General features: G+C 36.3%; 1 protein-coding gene across 1 annotated transcript; it reads right to left on the bottom strand.

Annotated features, from left to right (window-relative positions):
* Nucleotides 1-277: 277 nt before the first annotated feature.
* On the bottom strand, nt 278-19832 carry LOC128870067 (uncharacterized). Its single transcript, XM_054112666.1, has 5 exons — nt 19013-19832; nt 18082-18965; nt 8691-8768; nt 431-508; nt 278-298 (listed from the first exon to the last, which is right to left on the bottom strand). The coding sequence occupies exons 1-5, from the start codon at nt 19830-19832 to the stop codon at nt 278-280; spliced, it is 1881 nt and encodes a 626-aa protein (XP_053968641.1).
* Nucleotides 19833-20079: the final 247 nt, after the last annotated feature.

Below are 20079 nucleotides of genomic sequence, written 5' to 3'. Positions count from 1 at the left end.
GTTTGATTAAAATGGCTTTCTTCAACATTTTCTGAAAAATCATCAACCCCGCGATAATGGATACAAATATTGTGCAATGCTGCGGCAACGTTCACTATTTGGCAAACCTTCATGGGTTCATAATAAAGCTCACGAGCACCCAGAAGGCATCTGAATCGGTTCTTAAATACACCTATGGTCCTTTCTATAGTATTTCTTGCTTTTGCATGTATTTTATTGTAGTTTTTTTCGGCGCTTCCTGTTGTAGGTGAACGAAAAGGTGTCATTAACCATGACTCTAGAGCATATCCAGCGTCTCCTGTGAAATAAATAAAATCATTTCAGCAAAAAATTATTCAAACGGTCTATATGTGTATGCACATACCCAAAAGCCAAGTGTTTCGTTCGCCGTTTAGGTGTTTATTTTCAAAAAATTTCGCGCGCTGCTTACGTTCCAAATATGAGCATCGTGGTTGCTGCCAGGATACTGCGCATTCACGTAACGAGTTCTCATTTTATTATCGCATATCTGCAATAAGTGAAAAATTAGAAAGATATTAGAAATATCTGTTTTTGCAAGACTTACAATCATAACATTGATGCTATACTACCCTTTACGATTAAAATACAGGAATTTGTCTTTAGCTGGCGCAACAATTTTAATGTGTGTTCCGTCTACACATAAAATCGCACCAGGAAATCCATTTTGATTTTCCAATATATATTTCAGTCTTATTAAATTTATTTACGCTTGTCTTTATTTAAATTTCAATTTATTGCAAAACATCTGATTTCGAAACGGCAAAATTTAAAATATGCGTATGGCAACAACTTTTTCGAATTCACATGGGTTGCATGATAAAAAATTGCTCCGATTCGGAGCGGACATTTACATTCGGAGATTTGCTACGATGGATTGTGTGATTAGGTTTATCCGAAATACCATCAATAAATACAAGACTACCCACGCCTACCGTTGACATACAACCCTACACCATTACACCCCCACCACCACGATTCACTGTACTTAGTGTATTACTTTTTTGAATTCGGTATTGGGTTTTCTCCAGACTCGAATCCTTCCATCCGATTGAAAAATGTTCAATTGAATCTCGTCGCTATAAATAACATTGCTCCAGAAATCAAAATTTTCATTAATATTTTACTTATGGAGTAAAGTTTTGTTACGTTTATCTTAGCTTTAAATAAACACGCCTCCGCGTGGTGCACCCTGGGTAGCGCTAAATGATCTGCGGCCTCAACGGCCTTCCTTCTTTTGAATTATGAACGGTGGAAACCTGAGCTTCAGGGGGTAGCGGGAATTCGGAACCGAATCCCAAAATCACCTCTCTCAGGACAGGAGGAGTGAAATCGCCTCCTGAAAAATTTTTGCCCCGGGGGGTATTCCCTAGTGGCGGTTGGTTGGTTTAAGTGGTGATTCTTCCAGAATCCAACTATCGCTTCTGCACCTTTTTGTTACCACATCCTCGTTACCAACTTGTTTACCAGTTATTTACAGCATGACTATATTCAGTCTGTGCGGTTCAGGAACCTTATCAGGTTGTTGACATATAAGCCAGACAGCTGTTCCAGGCTCTCTAACAGCGGTTTACCCAGGGTTAACATTCTGTCCTTCCATAGGGCAGGGCATTCGCAGAGAAAATGTTGTTGATTGTTTCCTTTTTCTCCGGTTGTTTACAACTGTGACAGTATGTGTTGTGAGGGATGCCCATTTTGGCTGCTTGTTCTCCCACAGACAAAAAGCCAGTTATGACTGCCGTTAGTCTCCAGGCGTCCCGTCGTTTCATGTTGATCAATGTTGACGATCGCTTATGGTTGTAGGTGGGCCATAACGTTATGCTAATTTTGCATTTTGTCTGGTCTCTCCATCTACAATCTGCAATTCGGAGGTATTTTAGGGAAATTGCACTCTTGACTCACACCACTAATACCGATTCTGCAAGGGCGATATTCATGGCAGATCCCCTTCTTGCCAGTTCGTCCGCTTTTTCATTACCTTCGATGCTCCGATGTGCCGGGACCCAGATTAAGGTAAGTTCATGGTTCTCGCTCAAGGTGGTGAGGCTATTTCTACTTTGCTCCACTACTTTAGAGGTTGTTGTAGCTGAACTCAGTGCCTGGATTGCAGCTTGGCTATCTGAAAGAATAGCGATATTGCCCTTAAAAGAGGGATCTGCGATTAGTAGCCTACAAGCTTCCCCAATTGCCAGTACTTCCGCCTGAAAGACACTGCAAGCATTAGGGAGACGCACAGATCTTTCAATTTTAAGTCTATGAGAATATATACCAGCTAGTGCGGGTAATGCGTGCGAACCGACGCGTAAGGCAGTGACCAAGGGAGACACCGAGGGCAAATCGGAACCAACTTTTAGCATTAATCCGGGGGTCTCAGGTGGGAATCCAACTTTTATAGGTAGCGGATCACAGACGGAACCATCTGCGATCCTAGAGTAGTGGCGTTGGAAGGAGAAGCCAGCACCAACAAAGGGCTTTCCCCTAGTTTTCCGGGGACTTTTGGGGTATCTCTTCGAATACCCTCCACTAGGCTCAAACGGCAGGCAGGGCAGAGCAAACGGTCCTTCTCTGATCTTCGTATGGCTACCAAGATCCTGGAGCGCTACGGTGGCCAGAATGACTCTCAGTTATCTGAGAAGCATTCCCAGACGCTCGAGTGGGCCAGGAAGGTTATCATTGGAGCAGAGGAGGGCAGCGAGAAGGGAGGGAAAGCGAATTCGCCAGAATTGGACTCGGGAGTAAAAAGGCAACGCTCCCAGGAGGAGAATATCTTCCAAGAAAAGAGGCCCAGGATTGGTGGTGGTCCGCCAAAATCGTTTAGCGAAGTCGCTAAGCAGGCAGGCTCTATCATTCACGGAGTGATGAAAAGCGGTAGAGAAGACGGGACTATCTCTAGGATGGAATGGAAGAGGGAAGCGTGCGCAATCTCTGCAGTTTTTATGAGGGTAGTGAGGAAAACCCTGCTAAGAAGGATTCTTGGAGATGCTTCTGCGAGAGCGTAGACGACTGCCATGAGTCCTCCAGGTTAAGACGAGTACTCCCGAAGAGTTCCGCTCCCTAGGGTTACCTAGACGAATTGGGACGTTGGGCGATGGGCGGCGAAGAATCACTGATGTTACTTCTCGACGCCCATAGTCTGGCGAGCCCAGCACCTAGCCCCACCGGCCTGGAAAGCATTTCAACTTACATTCCTGACCGGGGCTGGTTGCTGGATAAGCGTCGCCTGGTTTGGGCAATTGACTCCTTTAAACCCTTCAAGTCGCCTGGTTCTGACGGCATCATTCCCTCCCCACTGGAGAAATCTGTGGAGGTATCATACCGTTGGTTGAGCCCTATCCATGCGAGTGGCGTAGCCGGGGGCTATATACTAAGATAATGGAGCGCCGTGAGGGTTAGGCAGGGCTTGCATGTCGCCCCTAAGAACTTTAGTCCAATCAGTCTTTCAACTTTCTTGCTGAAAACCCTTGAGAGACTGATTGACCTGCACATAAGAAGCGAAACTCCTCGGGGTCGGTTGTCGCATACCAAACATGCTTATTGCAATTGTAGATCGGTGGAATATGCCCTGCATACAATTGTGAAAGTGATTGAGAGCCTTCCTCGACATTGAGGGGGCTTTTAACAACGTCGTCCGGGAGGTAATTACCAGGTGTCTAGGTAAACTGGGGGTCGGAACCGACCTCATAAGATTTATCTATAAAATGCTTAGCGACAGAACTGTAGCGGCAGAGTCGGACGGCATCCCCATCCGCCGGCATGTGAGTAGGGGCTCTTCGCAAGGTGTGTTCTCTCACCATTTCTCTGGGTTATTGCTGTAAATGACTTGCTGGAGGAGCTGGTGGAAAGGGGCTGCAGGGTAGTTGCCTACGCGGATGACGTGGCACTAATTGTTAGGGGAAAAACGGGAGACACTCTGTACAACTTGAGGCAGAGATATCCGAACGTAGTTGTTAGGTAGTCAACGGATTGCGGCCTGTCGGTGAATCCTCTTAAGACGGAGCTCGTCCTATTTACGAGGAAATATAAAATACCGAGAGCTCAACTTCCCTCACTTGGGAGCGCTCCTCTGATACTTTCTGACAAGGTAAGGTACCTAGGTAAGTTATGTGGCTGAGTAGTCTCGCTCAGTTGTCTGCCGGAATCTAACTAAATTTATTGAACAATATCTTAAACTTAAGAATACAAAATTTCTTAAATGTATTGACTTAATTCTAAGAACTGCAACGGCGGCGGCAGCTGCAGTTGTTGGTGTTGTTGTTTATTGTTATTTGAGGACCAGCTTTGACTACAACGCCTGCCACAGTTATTGTTGTTGTTATGGTGTCAGTTTCAGCCGCAACGGCAGCCGCAGTCATTGTTGTTGTTATTGTCTCAAGTTCAGCTGTAACGGCAACGGTAGCTATAGCTGTTGTTATTTCGGAAACTTGATAATTTTGTTTAGTCTGGAGAACGCTAGCAGTTGAGCTTCAAAACTTCAAGCGTTGCTGACTATCAAATACTGCTTCTACTGGAAATCTGTTTGGCGTGGGAGTCATACTGCAGGCATTGCAGACTATCAAATACTGTTTCTGTGGAAATGTGGTTGGTGTGGGAGTCATGTGTTAACTCCTCCCCTTCTTAAGTGTAGTCGTCCGCGATTACTCGCTAATATTTGTTCCATTTGGTGCACTCACTTGTCTCAGCATTTCCCGTATATTGACACTATTGGGTTGCTGGTGTTGTCTTTTCATGATAAGCTTAATCGTTTTATGATTCCAAACTTTTAAAATAATTAATATGGATAAAATCACTTCGGTAACCCATAAGGCTGTTTTCATGTTGTTGTGGTTCCTTTTAATATTTTGCTAATATTTAATAAATATTTTAATATTTTTCAGATTCAGTTCTTCTAATTCTCTAACAACATTTAGTTTCTGTAAACCAGGATATTCTGTATAGTCGTATATTTTATGCTCCTTATTTTCAAAAAATGTGTTATTTATAGTTACTTTATCTTCAAATATTACTACATGTGTATTTTCTCATTAGTTCCACCTTGTACTAGTTGCAAGTTTTTTTTTTTTTATATATTCACAGTATTAGTTCGGTCGTATTTTTATTTAAACCTTTAGGTTTTTTGTGGTTTTCACTTTAAAATTTTTAATTTCCGATTTTGCATTTTTCGGTTCACAGCTATTATTAGCTTTTTCAACCAAAAACCATTTGGCTAATTTAATTTTTCACTTTAAAATTTTTATTTTAAGTGTTTTACTTTTTAATTCGCAGCTTTGAATAGCGTCAGTTTTTTTACACATAAACCGTTTGGTTAATTTAAGTTTTACACTAGCAAAGCGGCTGCGTTTCAAACACGTCCTTTTTTCCGCAAGGATACTGGGGGACCTCGTCCTTTGCTTAATCGTGATGGTTACTTATAAACCAACTTTGCTCACACTTTATATATATCTATGTTATATTATATATATTCTGTTCATTAATATGCTTAATTGCTTATCATATTGAAAGTACTAAGTTTCATATGATTACGGTTTGATTTATATGCTTGAATATCATTGGTTAGCTAATCTTTCTTCTACATATGAAGGTAGAAAATTAGCTAATTCTAATTGATTAATTTATTATATTATATATTATAATTATAATATAGTTTCATATAAATTCGATTTGTTTTGCTTTACTTTGCTCATACTTTATATATTTATATATTATATTATATATATTCTCTTCATTAATAAATTCATTAGACACCCTTGATCTATGATCAATTTACTGTTGACTGTCTTTAACATGAACGGTTACTCGAGTGTCTTAATTTTGTTTTACATTTAGTTTTATTTTTGTGCCTTTTTTTAATTTATTCTTCTTTATGTTCTTTAAATGTGTATCTTCTTTGTTTTTTCTTATATTTAATTTTATTTTGATATTTTTTTCTGTTTCACTTTACGATTTTTATTTTTTTTATTTTTTAATAATTTATTCTATTCTTTTTTATTTTATTTAAACATTTTTTTTGGTTTTCTATTTTTGTTTTACTTTTATATTTCATTTAATTTTATTTATATTTTTGTACTTATATGTCTTTTTTAACTTTTACCTTTTTCTGTTTTCTTTAATACTTATTTTATTTTTTATTTAATTTAATTGTTTTATTTAATATTATTTTTTATATTATTTTATCTGATTTTTTATTTAATAATATTTTTTTACATCATTTTATTTGATTTTTTTATTTAATTTTTTTTTTTTTATTATTTTTTCATTTTATTTTATTATTTTATTTTATTGGTTTTTTTATATTTAATTATTTTATTACATTATTTTTTATTGTATTTATTATTACAATATATTTTTTACTTTGTTATTAATTCCATTTTATTTTATTTATTTATTGTTTTCTAGACGTTACTGGTTGTGAGCTTTGTGTCGGAGTCATCGCCACAATGTTAAATCTATTCCTAACCTGCATCGGGGGGTTCTCCACGTTGTTGCAAACGTTAGACCTATTTCTTCTGAATCGAGGGTTATAGCCCGAATAGCCCTGGGATCCACCTCCATGAGGGTTGGATATTGATTTACACTTGCATCTTGACGTAAATTATTGAATGATATTTTTATGTAAAGACATTTTTTTTTTATTGTAATTTAATTAAATTTTTTTTAAATTAATTTTTATTCACTTATTTCACTCCTAGACTGCTCTCATGGATATTCCTTCTTTTAATTGGCTCATAATATTACAGAATATTTAGCCCTTATTCACTATTATTTTTTAAAATTTAATTTCTTAATATATTATTTCACTATTAATTTATTCAATTAAATTATTCTCTCATGGATTTTTCTTAGCTCAGAAAAATATTTTCCACTTCGCAACTAAATTTAACAATCGAGCTTTTAAAATTTAACTCTACTTTTTTTCAATTATTTTCACATAATTTTCACGATTGAGCCTAAAGATTTTACTCAATTTATGCACACAAAAAATTTTTCAATAATTTCTACAAGATTTCTTAATTATTTTTCACTTAACTAAAACTTAGAGTAGGCTAGCATTATTTCTCCATCGGCTGCTAGGATGCCTCCATTTTGTTGTCCTACTAAGGATCCTAGTGACAGCACTTTCGTTGCGGAGCGCTCTGCGGACGGGCACTACAGAGACCTTTTTGATGACACCAGTCGCTTATGGTTCTACCGTCTGCTGCTTCTGCTGCAGGAGTCCTCCGGAATGATGGTGTGAATGTTGAGTGCAGGGAAGTCCTTCTTCCTTTAATTTGTGTTCACTCGCGAACGCGGCTGACTATGCCAGACTTACACTTTTTGATTTTCACGATCAATTTTTCTTTTTCATTTTTATATTTTCATATCTTACTTATCTTTTTTCATTTTCTTTTATACAGTGTTTTATATATAATATATATTTATTTGGGTTTTAACTTTTTTAATTTTTCTGTGACTTAAATTTTTGTAATTATTCTTATTTTTTAAGTTTTATTTGCATTTTAATTTTTCTGTAAGATTAGTATTTAAGTCTTTTGTTTTATATTACTGTTTTCATTTCTATACTTTTATTGAAATTTTCATTTTTTCCTTTAAGTTAGTGTTTAATTCTTTTGTTTGTTTTTTATTTCATTTTTTCATTTATTTTTTAATCAGTTTATTATTATTATTATTATTATTCAGTTTATTAATTCTTTTTAGTTGTGTTTTACTTCTTATTAATTTAAAATTTTAGTCTTTTGTTATTTTTTTGTATCAGTAGTTTGTTTATTTACTTTTACTTTTTTTTATTTTTAATAGTTTTTTAATTCTTTTTATTTAAAATTTTCATTTTTAATTGTATTTCCATGTCTCTTTTATATTTTTATTTGTATTTTAAAGTTTTCACTTTTCTTTAATTTTTTTTAATGTCCTTTTTCATTTTATATTTTTTTGTTGTTTTTTCATTGTTCAATTTTTATGTATATTTTTTTATTTTGGTTTTCATTTCTATATACTACAATAATTTTCGTGCCTTACTTGTGTGTATATATGCATGCTTATACATCGTATTTACTAGGTATGGCTAGACTGGAAGGCGTATATGAAAAGGAAGCTAGCGAAAAACAAAAAAGAACAGACATACATATAATACATAAAACATACAAGTCTTGATATTTTTTAATTGAATATTATAGTCGTGTTAATGTTGAAGATATAGATTCCCTTATCCGAATAGCTGCATCAGTATATGTTGAAGGAGAAGGCTCATACGTTTGATTAAAATGGCTTTCTTCAACATTTTCTGAAAAATCATCAACCCCGCGATAATGGATACAAATATTGTGCAATGCTGCAACGTTCACTATTTGGCAAACCTTCATGGGTTCATAATAAAGCTCACGAGCACCCAGAAGGCATCTGAATCGGTTCTTAAATACACCTATGGTCCTTTTTTATAGTATTTCTTGCTTTTGCATGTATTTTATTGTAGTTTTTTTCGGCGCTTCCTGTTGTAGGTGAACGAAAAGGTGTCATTAACCATGACTCTAGAGCATATCCAGCGTCTCCTGTGAAATAAATAAAATCATTTCAGCAAAAAATTATTCAAACGGTCTATATGTGTATGCACATACCCAAAAGCCAAGTGTTTCGTTCGCCGTTTAGGTGTTTATTTTCAAAAAATTTCGCGCGCTGCTTACGTTCCAAATATGAGCATCGTGGTTGCTGCCAGGATACTGCGCATTCACGTAACGAGTTCTCATTTTATTATCGCATATCTGCAATAAATGAAAAATTAGAAAGATATTAGAAATATCTGTTTTTGCAAGACTTACAATCATAACATTGATGCTATACTACCCTTTACGATTAAAATACAGGAATTTGTCTTTAGCTGGCGCAACAATTTTAATGTGTGTTCCGTCTACACATAAAATCGCACCAGGAAATCCATTTTGATTTTCCAATATATATTTCAGTCTTATTAAATTTATTTACGCTTGTCTTTATTTAAATTACAATTTATTGCAAAACATCTGATTTCGAAACGGCAAAATTTAAAATATGCGTATGGCAACAACTTTTTCGAATTCACATGGGTTGCATGATAAAAAATTGCTCCGATTCGGAGCGGACATTTACATTCGGAGATTTGCTACGATGGATTGTGTGATTAGGTTTATCCGAAATACCATCAATAAATACAAGACTACCCACGCCTACCGTTGACATACAACCCTACACCATTACACCCCCACCACCACGATTCACTGTACTTAGTGTATTACTTTTTTGAATTCGGTATTGGGTTTTCTCCAGACTCGAATCCTTCCATCCGATTGAAAAATGTTCAATTGAATCTCGTCGCTATAAATAACATTGCTCCAGAAATCAAAATTTTCATTAATATTTTACTTATGGAGTAAAGTTTTGTTACGTTTATCTTAGCTTTAAATAAACACGCCTCCGCGTGGTGCACCCTGGGTAGCGCTAAATGATCTGCGGCCTCAACGGCCTTCCTTCTTTTGAATTATGAACGGTGGAAACCTGAGCTTCAGGGGGTAGCGGGAATTCGGAACCGAATCCCAAAATCACCTCTCTCAGGACAGGAGGAGTGAAATCGCCTCCTGAAAAATTTTTGCCCCGGGGGGTATTCCCTAGTGGCGGTTGGTTGGTTTAAGTGGTGATTCTTCCAGAATCCAACTATCGCTTCTGCACCTTTTTGTTACCACATCCTCGTTACCAACTTGTTTACCAGTTATTTACAGCATGACTATATTCAGTCTGTGCGGTTCAGGAACCTTATCAGGTTGTTGACATATAAGCCAGACAGCTGTTCCAGGCTCTCTAACAGCGGTTTACCCAGGGTTAACATTCTGTCCTTCCATAGGGCAGGGCATTCGCAGAGAAAATGTTGTTGATTGTTTCCTTTTTCTCCGGTTGTTTACAACTGTGACAGTATGTGTTGTGAGGGATGCCCATTTTGGCTGCTTGTTCTCCCACAGACAAAAAGCCAGTTATGACTGCCGTTAGTCTCCAGGCGTCCCGTCGTTTCATGTTGATCAATGTTGACGATTGCTTATGGTTGTAGGTGGGCCATAACGTTCTGCTAATTTTGCATTTTGTCTGGTCTCTCCATCTACAATCTGCAATTCGGAGGTATTTTAGGGAAATTGCACTCTTGATTCACACCACTAATACCGATTCTGCAAGGGCGATATTCATGGCAGATCCCCTTCTTGCCAGTTCGTCCGCTTTTTCATTACCTTCGATGCTCCGATGTGCCGGGACCCAGATTAAGGTAAGTTCATGGTTCTCGCTCAAGGTGGTGAGGCTATTTCTACTTTGCTCCACTACTTTAGAGGTTGTTGTAGCTGAACTCAGTGCCTGGATTGCAGCTTGGCTATCTGAAAGAATAGCGATATTGCCCTTAAAAGAGGGATCTGCGATTAGTAGCCTACAAGCTTCCCCAATTGCCAGTACTTCCGCCTGAAAGACACTGCAAGCATTAGGGAGACGCACAGATCTTTCAATTTTAAGTCTATGAGAATATATACCAGCTAGTGCGGGTAATGCGTGCGAACCGACGCGTAAGGCAGTGACCAAGGGAGACACCGAGGGCAAATCGGAACCAACTTTTAGCATTAATCCGGGGGTCTCAGGTGGGAATCCAACTTTTATAGGTAGCGGATCACAGACGGAACCATCTGCGATCCTAGAGTAGTGGCGTTGGAAGGAGAAGCCAGCACCAACAAAGGGCTTTCCCCTAGTTTTCCGGGGACTTTTGGGGTATCTCTTCGAATACCCTCCACTAGGCTCAAACGGCAGGCAGGGCAGAGCAAACGGTCCTTCTCTGATCTTCGTATGGCTACCAAGATCCTGGAGCGCTACGGTGGCCAGAATGACTCTCAGTTATCTGAGAAGCATTCCCAGACGCTCGAGTGGGCCAGGAAGGTTATCATTGGAGCAGAGGAGGGCAGCGAGAAGGGAGGGAAAGCGAATTCGCCAGAATTGGACTCGGGAGTAAAAAGGCAACGCTCCCAGGAGGAGAATATCTTCCAAGAAAAGAGGCCCAGGATTGGTGGTGGTCCGCCAAAATCGTTTAGCGAAGTCGCTAAGCAGGCAGGCTCTATCATTCACGGAGTGATGAAAAGCGGTAGAGAAGACGGGACTATCTCTAGGATGGAATGGAAGAGGGAAGCGTGCGCAATCTCTGCAGTTTTTATGAGGGTAGTGAGGAAAACCCTGCTAAGAAGGATTCTTGGAGATGCTTCTGCGAGAGCGTAGACGACTGCCATGAGTCCTCCAGGTTAAGACGAGTACTCCCGAAGAGTTCCGCTCCCTAGGGTTACCTAGACGAATTGGGACGTTGGGCGATGGGCGGCGAAGAATCACTGATGTTACTTCTCGACGCCCATAGTCTGGCGAGCCCAGCACCTAGCCCCACCGGCCTGGAAAGCATTTCAACTTACATTCCTGACCGGGGCTGGTTGCTGGATAAGCGTCGCCTGGTTTGGGCAATTGACTCCTTTAAACCCTTCAAGTCGCCTGGTTCTGACGGCATCATTCCCTCCCCACTGGAGAAATCTGTGGAGGTATCATACCGTTGGTTGAGCCCTATCCATGCGAGTGGCGTAGCCGGGGGCTATATACTAAGATAATGGAGCGCCGTGAGGGTTAGGCAGGGCTTGCATGTCGCCCCTAAGAACTTTAGTCCAATCAGTCTTTCAACTTTCTTGCTGAAAACCCTTGAGAGACTGATTGACCTGCACATAAGAAGCGAAACTCCTCGGGGTCGGTTGTCGCATACCAAACATGCTTATTGCAATTGTAGATCGGTGGAATATGCCCTGCATACAATTGTGAAAGTGATTGAGAGCCTTCCTCGACATTGAGGGGGCTTTTAACAACGTCGTCCGGGAGGTAATTACCAGGTGTCTAGGTAAACTGGGGGTCGGAACCGACCTCATAAGATTTATCTATAAAATGCTTAGCGACAGAACTGTAGCGGCAGAGTCGGACGGCATCTCCATCCGCCGGCATGTGAGTAGGGGCTCTTCGCAAGGTGTGTTCTCTCACCATTTCTCTGGGTTATTGCTGTAAATGACTTGCTGGAGGAGCTGGTGGAAAGGGGCTGCAGGGTAGTTGCCTACGCGGATGACGTGGCACTAATTGTTAGAGGAAAAACGGGAGACACTCTGTACAACTTGAGGCAGGGATATCCGAACGTAGTTGTTAGGTAGTCAACGGATTGCGGCCTGTCGGTGAATCCTCTTAAGACGGAGCTCGTCCTATTTACGAGGAAATATAAAATACCGAGAGCTCAACTTCCCTCACTTGGGAGCGCTCCTCTGATACTTTCTGACAAGGTAAGGTACCTAGGTAAGTTATGTGGCTGAGTAGTCTCGCTCAGTTGTCTGCCGGAATCTAACTAAATTTATTGAACAATATCTTAAACTTAAGAATACAAAATTTCTTAAATGTATTGACTTAATTCTAAGAACTGCAACGGCGGCGGCAGCTGCAGTTGTTGGTGTTGTTGTTTATTGTTATTTGAGGACCAGCTTTGACTACAACGCCTGCCACAGTTATTGTTGTTGTTATGGTGTCAGTTTCAGCCGCAACGGCAGCCGCAGTCATTGTTGTTGTTATTGTCTCAAGTTCAGCTGTAACGGCAACGGTAGCTATAGCTGTTGTTATTTCGGAAACTTGATAATTTTGTTTAGTCTGGAGAACGCTAGCAGTTGAGCTTCAAAACTTCAAGCGTTGCTGACTATCAAATACTGCTTCTACTGGAAATCTGTTTGGCGTGGGAGTCATACTGCAGGCATTGCAGACTATCAAATACTGTTTCTGTGGAAATGTGGTTGGTGTGGGAGTCATGTGTTAACTCCTCCCCTTCTTAAGTGTAGTCGTCCGCGATTACTCGCTAATATTTGTTCCATTTGGTGCACTCACTTGTCTCAGCATTTCCCGTATATTGACACTATTGGGTTGCTGGTGTTGTCTTTTCATGATAAGCTTAATCGTTTTATGATTCCAAACTTTTAAAATAATTAATATGGATAAAATCACTTCGGTAACCCATAAGGCTGTTTTCATGTTGTTGTGGTTCCTTTTAATATTTTGCTAATATTTAATAAATATTTTAATATTTTTCAGATTCAGTTCTTCTAATTCTCTAACAACATTTAGTTTCTGTAAACCAGGATATTCTGTATAGTCGTATATTTTATGCTCCTTATTTTCAAAAAATGTGTTATTTATAGTTACTTTATCTTCAAATATTACTACATGTGTATTTTCTCATTAGTTCCACCTTGTACTAGTTGCAAGTTTTTTTTTTTTTATATATTCACAGTATTAGTTCGGTCGTATTTTTATTTAAACCTTTAGGTTTTTTGTGGTTTTCACTTTAAAATTTTTAATTTCCGATTTTGCATTTTTCGGTTCACAGCTATTATTAGCTTTTTCAACCATAAACCATTTGGCTAATTTAATTTTTCACTTTAAAATTTTTATTTTAAGTGTTTTACTTTTTAATTCGCAGCTTTGAATAGCGTCAGTTTTTTTACACATAAACCGTTTGGTTAATTTAAGTTTTACACTAGCAAAGCGGCTGCGTTTCAAACACGTCCTTTTTTCCGCAAGGATACTGGGGGACCTCGTCCTTTGCTTAATCGTGATGGCTACTTGTAAACCAACTTTGCTCACACTTTATATATATCTATGTTATATTATATATATTCTGTTCATTAATATGCTTAATTGCTTATCATATTGAAAGTACTAAGTTTCATATGATTACGGTTTGATTTATATGCTTGAATATCATTGGTTAGCTAATCTTTCTTCTACATATGAAGGTAGAAAATTAGCTAATTCTAATTGATTAATTTATTATATTATATATTATAATTATAGTTTCATATAAATTCGATTTGTTTTGCTTTACTTTGCTCATACTTTATATATTTATATATTATATTATATATATTCTCTTCATTAATAAATTCATTAGACACCCTTGATCTATGATCAATTTACTGTTGACTGTCTTTAACATGAACGGTTACTCGAGTGTCTTAATTTTGTTTTACATTTAGTTTTATTTTTGTGCCTTTTTTTAATTTATTCTTCTTTATGTTCTTTAAATGTGTATCTTCTTTGTTTTTTCTTATATTTAATTTTATTTTGATATTTTTTTCTGTTTCACTTTACGATTTTTATTTTTTTTATTTTTTAATAATTTATTCTATTCTTTTTTATTTTATTTAAACATTTTTTTTGGTTTTCTATTTTTGTTTTACTTTTATATTTCATTTAATTTTATTTATATTTTTGTACTTATATGTCTTTTTTAACTTTTACCTTTTTCTGTTTTCTTTAATACTTATTTTATTTTTTATTTAATTTAATTGTTTTATTTAATATTATTTTTTATATTATTTTATCTGATTTTTTATTTAATAATATTTTTTTACATCATTTTATTTGATTTTTTTATTTAATTTTTTTTTTTTTATTATTTTTTCATTTTATTTTATTATTTTATTTTATTGGTTTTTTTATATTTAATTATTTTATTACATTATTTTTTATTGTATTTATTATTACAATATATTTTTTACTTTGTTATTAATTCCATTTTATTTTATTTATTTATTGTTTTCTAGACGTTACTGGTTGTGAGCTTTGTGTCGGAGTCATCGCCACAATGTTAAATCTATTCCTAACCTGCATCGGGGGGTTCTCCACGTTGTTGCAAACGTTAGACCTATTTCTTCTGAATCGAGGGTTATAGCCCGAATAGCCCTGGGATCCACCTCCATGAGGGTTGGATATTGATTTACACTTGCATCTTGACGTAAATTATTGAATGATATTTTTATGTAAAGACATTTTTTTTTTATTGTAATTTAATTAAATTTTTTTTAAATTAATTTTTATTCACTTATTTCACTCCTAGACTGCTCTCATGGATATTCCTTCTTTTAATTGGCTCATAATATTACAGAATATTTAGCCCTTATTCACTATTATTTTTTAAAATTTAATTTCTTAATATATTATTTCACTATTAATTTATTCAATTAAATTATTCTCTCATGGATTTTTCTTAGCTCAGAAAAATATTTTCCACTTCGCAACTAAATTTAACAATCGAGCTTTTAAAATTTAACTCTACTTTTTTTCAATTATTTTCACATAATTTTCACGATTGAGCCTAAAGATTTTACTCAATTTATGCACACAAAAAATTTTTCAATAATTTCTACAAGATTTCTTAATTATTTTTCACTTAACTAAAACTTAGAGTAGGCTAGCATTATTTCTCCATCGGCTGCTAGGATGCCTCCATTTTGTTGTCCTACTAAGGATCCTAGTGACAGCACATTCGTTGCGGAGCGCTCTGCGGACGGGCACTACAGAGACCTTTTTGATGACACCAGTCGCTTATGGTTCTACCGTCTGCTGCTTCTGCTGCAGGAGTCCTCCGGAATGATGGTGTGAATGTTGAGTGCAGGGAAGTCCTTCTTCCTTTAATTTGTGTTCACTCGCGAACGCGGCTGACTATGCCAGACTTACACTATTTGATTTTCACGATCAATTTTTCTTTTTCATTTTTATATTTTCATATCTTACTTATTTTTTTTCATTTTCTTTTATACAGTGTTTTATATATAATATATATTTATTTGGGTTTTAACTTTTTTAATTTTTCTGTGACTTAAATTTTTGTAATTATTCTTATTTTTTAAGTTTTATTTGCATTTTAATTTTTCTGTAAGATTAGTATTTAAGTCTTTTGTTTTATATTACTGTTTTCATTTCTATACTTTTATTGAAATTTTCATTTTTTCCTTTAAGTTAGTGTTTAATTCTTTTGTTTGTTTTTTATTTCATTTTTTCATTTACTTTTTAATCAGTTTATTATTATTATTATTATTATTCAGTTTATTAATTCTTTTTAGTTGTGTTTTACTTCTTATTAATTTAAAATTTTAGTCTTTTGTTATTTTTTTGTATCAGTAGTTTGTTTATTTACTTTTACTTTTTTTATTTTTAATAGTTTTTTAATTCTTTTTATTTAAAATTTTCATTTTTAATTGTATTTCCATGTCTCTTTTATATTTTTATTTGTATTTTAAAGTTTTCACTTTTCTTTAATTTTTTTTAATGTCCTTTTTCATTTTATATTTTTTTGTTGTTTTTTCATTGTTCAATTTTTATGTATATTTTTTTATTTTGGTTTTCATTTCTATATACTACAATAATTTTCGTGTTTGTGCTTTAATTTTCCCTTTTATTTTTTATTCGTTTTTTTTTTTTGTTTGCGTTTCCCATTTATATTTTTATTTTTATCGCTTTTTTAGTTCTTTAGTTTAATTTTTATATTTAACTTTAATTTAAAAAAATTTAAATTTAGTTCTTTTTTCATTTTTATATTTTTATTCGAATTTTCAGTTTTTGTTCCGTTTTATGTTTGTTAATTGTCTATTTTTTTGCGTCTTTAATTTGTATATATTTTCTCATTGTGTTTCGGTCTGAAATGTTTTTTTTTTTTTGTTTTCATTCTTCTTCTCTTTTTTTTCTTCTTCTTTAATATTTTTATTTGTACTATAATTCTTCTGTCAGATTTTTCTTTATTTGCTTTTTTGTTTAAATTTTTCCATTTTTATATTTCACTCGTATTTTTCTTTTGCTTTATTGTTTAATTCTTCGGTAAATTTTTTTACGTATTTTTCACCGATGTTCACTAAGTTTCTTGTTGTATGCAAATTTGGTTTTTTAATTTTTTTGTTTTTGGGCTTCCAATTTTTATATATACTTTTATCCTTATCATTTTCTTCTTTGTTTTTTTTTTTATTTTAATTTTTCCTTTTTTTTTTATTCACACTGTTTCTAATTCTAAGTTTTATGCTTATAGGTATATATCCCAGGTACTTCATCCTTGGTGTCGTCCTTTATTATTGTTGGGTCCTTTAACATTGTTGGGTCCTTTAATTTTTGTTGTGTCTTCTTATTTTGTTCAGACCTTTCATTTTGTTGGCCCCTTTATTTTATTGTTGGGTCCTTTATTATTGTTGGGTCCTGTATTATTTGTTGTGTCCTTTATTATTGTTGGGTCCTTTAATATTGTTGTGTCCTTTAATATTTGTTGTGCCCTTTATTATTGTTGGGTCCCTTAATATTGTTGGGTCCTTTATAATTTGTTGTGTCCTCTATTATTGTTGGGTTCCTTAATATTGTTGGGCCCTTTATTATTTATTGTGTCCTTTATTATTGTTGGGTTCAATAATTTTGTTGGGCACCAGTTATGAGGTTGAGTAGTCCCGCTCAGTTGTCTGCCGGAATCTAACTGAATTTATTGAACAATATCTTAAACTTAAGAATACAAAATTTCTTAAATGTAGGTATTGACTTAATTCTAAGAACTGCAACGGCGGCGGCAGCTGCAGTTGTTGGTGTTGTTGTTTATTGTTATTTGAGGACCAGCTTACCGCTACGACAGCCACAGTTATTGTTGTAGTTATGGTGTCAGTTTCAGCCGCAATGGCAGCCGCAGTCATTGTTGTTGTTATTGTGTTCAGCTGTAACGGCAACGGTAGCTATAGCTGTTGTTATTTCGGAAACTTGATAATTTTGTTTAGTTTGGAAAACGCTAGCAGTTGAGCATCAAAACTGGAAGCGTTGCAGACTATCAAATACTGTTTCTGTGGAAATGTGGTTGGTGGGGGAGTCATGTGTTAACTGGTATAATCCTTGACAATAAGCTTACAATATTGAGGAAAGAGTGAGGAAGGCAAAAATCGCCTTGTATAGGTGCAAGGGCGCAATTGGCAAAAGATGGGGCCTTCCGCCTAAAGTTGTTTTTTGGCTATATAATACTATTGTAAAGCCTATCTCGGAGCCATAGTCTAGTGGAACTCCCTAGAGAGGACGACATCGGTGAAGAAGTTGGAGAGAGTTCAGAGGTCGGCACTCACTGGAACCAGTTGGGCGCTTCGAACGACTCCTACTATGGCTTAAATTATTCATGAAACGTTGAAAAGTTTGAGATGCGTTTCTCAAACCAAATGTCATTACATTGAATTCGAAGAGACCAAAAGGGGTAATAATTGCTGTTTTTTCTTTGTCTTCTTCGGCAATTGGAATTTGATTGTAAGCACTTACGAGATCAATCTTTGAGAAAATTTCCTTATTAGCACAAATGTGTGTCACATCTTGAATGTGAGGTAAAGGGTATCGATCAGGCGTGGTGATAGCATTGAGCATGCGATAATCGCCACAAAGGCGCCACTGTCCTGTCTTTTTTTGAACCATATGCAAGGGGCTTGCCCAAGGACTTTTGCTTGGTTGACAAATACCAGCTTTGATCATCAGTTCGAATTCCTTTTTTGCTATTGCTAGCTTTTCTGGATTAAGACGCCGAGCACGGGAGAAGACTGGTTGTCCACTTGTAACAATCTGATGTTTGACTGAACTTTGTTTCAGATTATTACCTTTATTGAAAGTAGGGGGAAGCGTAAGATCTTTGAATTGTTGCAATAAATCGCTAAAAATCGAGTTGTCGTCAATAGTGTTGACTCTTTCATATTGAATTAATTGAGAATTGCATTTGGTGCGTAACTTAGTTTTCGCATCGATTAATTGCTTGTTCTTGATGTCAACTAAGAGGCCAAATTCATTGAGAAAATCTGCACCTAATATTGGCTTTGCTACATCGGCGATGAGAAATGACCACGTGAAATTACGTCGAAGTCCAAGGTCGACTGAAGAAGTGAAATAACCGAAAGTAGCTATGGGTGTGCCATTTGCGGCGAAAAGTTTATAGCTATCGGGAATTTTTAATTTATTGAACAAATTTCGAGGTAAAACGGAGAAATCTGCTCCGGTGTCAACTAAGTATTTGCGGCAATTTGAACGATCTGTGACAAATAAGCGGCGAGAATAATTCAGACCCACTTCGTCTACCGCAAATGACGAAGTGGAATTTAGTTTTTTGAATGTTCATCACTTTTATCGTCGGGCTTTTTGAATGCGCATGGCTGTTCACACTTGCGTGCCATGGCCCCAAAACGATAATGAAATCGACAATACGGTCTTTTATTACGAGATTTGGAACGTGAACGACTCGAATTGTGTGACTTCTGGGATTTATTTGGACTATTGTTTCTGCTCGCTCTAAATTCGCGAAAAGATTTGGCTAATTCATCGATACGAGCGTTCAATTGAAGGAGTGTGTTATCCGATTTGATCTCCGAAATTAGTTTTGGGGCAGTCAATTCGACAACTTTATCTGCTAAGGTAGCACAGGTGTTGAGGTCGTCGTTTGAAATTGCCACGACGGCACGAACGTTTTCCGGTAAACGTTCAATCCAAAGGGACTTGATTGCCTCATCGGTGAGAGCATTTTTGGCTAAATCACGCATTTTGCGTAGCAAATGTGACGGTTTGTCATCACCAAGTTCGATTTCAGTGAGTAAAACTCTGAGTTTCCTTTGATCAGATTGAGTGTATTCACTAATTAGACGGTTTTTAAGTGATTCATATTTGTTTTCCGCGGGAGGACTACGAATCAAGTCAGAAACCATTGATAAATACTCAGGTTCGAGAACAGATATTACATGATTATACTTCGAATTGTCGCGAGTAATGCTACCGTTAATGAATTGTGCTTCCATTTGTATAAAAAATAAATCCGGTTCTTTCTTAACGAATGTCGGTGCTTTTATTGTAATCCGACTGATTTCTGGTAAAGGCATAGAATTAACAGTACTCACGTATGATGTATTGCTTGACTGCGAAGTCCCGCTCGATTCGCTATCTCCAGGCATGTTGAATGCACGAAGTAGACTTTCCAAAATTTTGTCACGATTCGACTTCCAGACGAAAGATCCCTCAAACAATTTCTGCTAACGATCGCTCATGCAAGTCCTCTTGAAAAAATACGACGAACAAACCCTCGCAAATATCGGCGCGTTGAAACCACGTGGCGGCAATAAGGTCTTCTTTTCCTTAATTGCGTTTATGGATAGCGTGTTAAATTTCGTCCAAAAAAATTGCGAGTGAATTCCGTTGATT

This window comes from Anastrepha ludens, chromosome X (assembly GCF_028408465.1).
Source record: "Anastrepha ludens isolate Willacy chromosome X, idAnaLude1.1, whole genome shotgun sequence".
NCBI lineage: Eukaryota > Metazoa > Arthropoda > Insecta > Diptera > Tephritidae > Anastrepha > Anastrepha ludens.
This window is presented reverse-complemented; position numbering and strand designations above follow the sequence as displayed.

What these genes read in the sequence shown, in the direction of transcription:
- LOC128870067 (XM_054112666.1), bottom strand. Translation starts at nt 19,832, where the DNA reads ATGCCTGGAGATAGCGAATCGAGCGGGACTTCGCAGTCAAGCAATACA. An exon ending in ACGATGCTCATATTTGGAAC is followed by an intron (nt 509 to 8,690) that starts GTAAGCAGCGCG and finishes CACTTATTGCAG; the next exon opens with ATATGCGATAATAAAATGAG. An exon ending in ACGATGCTCATATTTGGAAC is followed by an intron (nt 299 to 430) that starts GTAAGCAGCGCG and finishes TTTATTTCACAG; the next exon opens with GAGACGCTGGATATGCTCTA.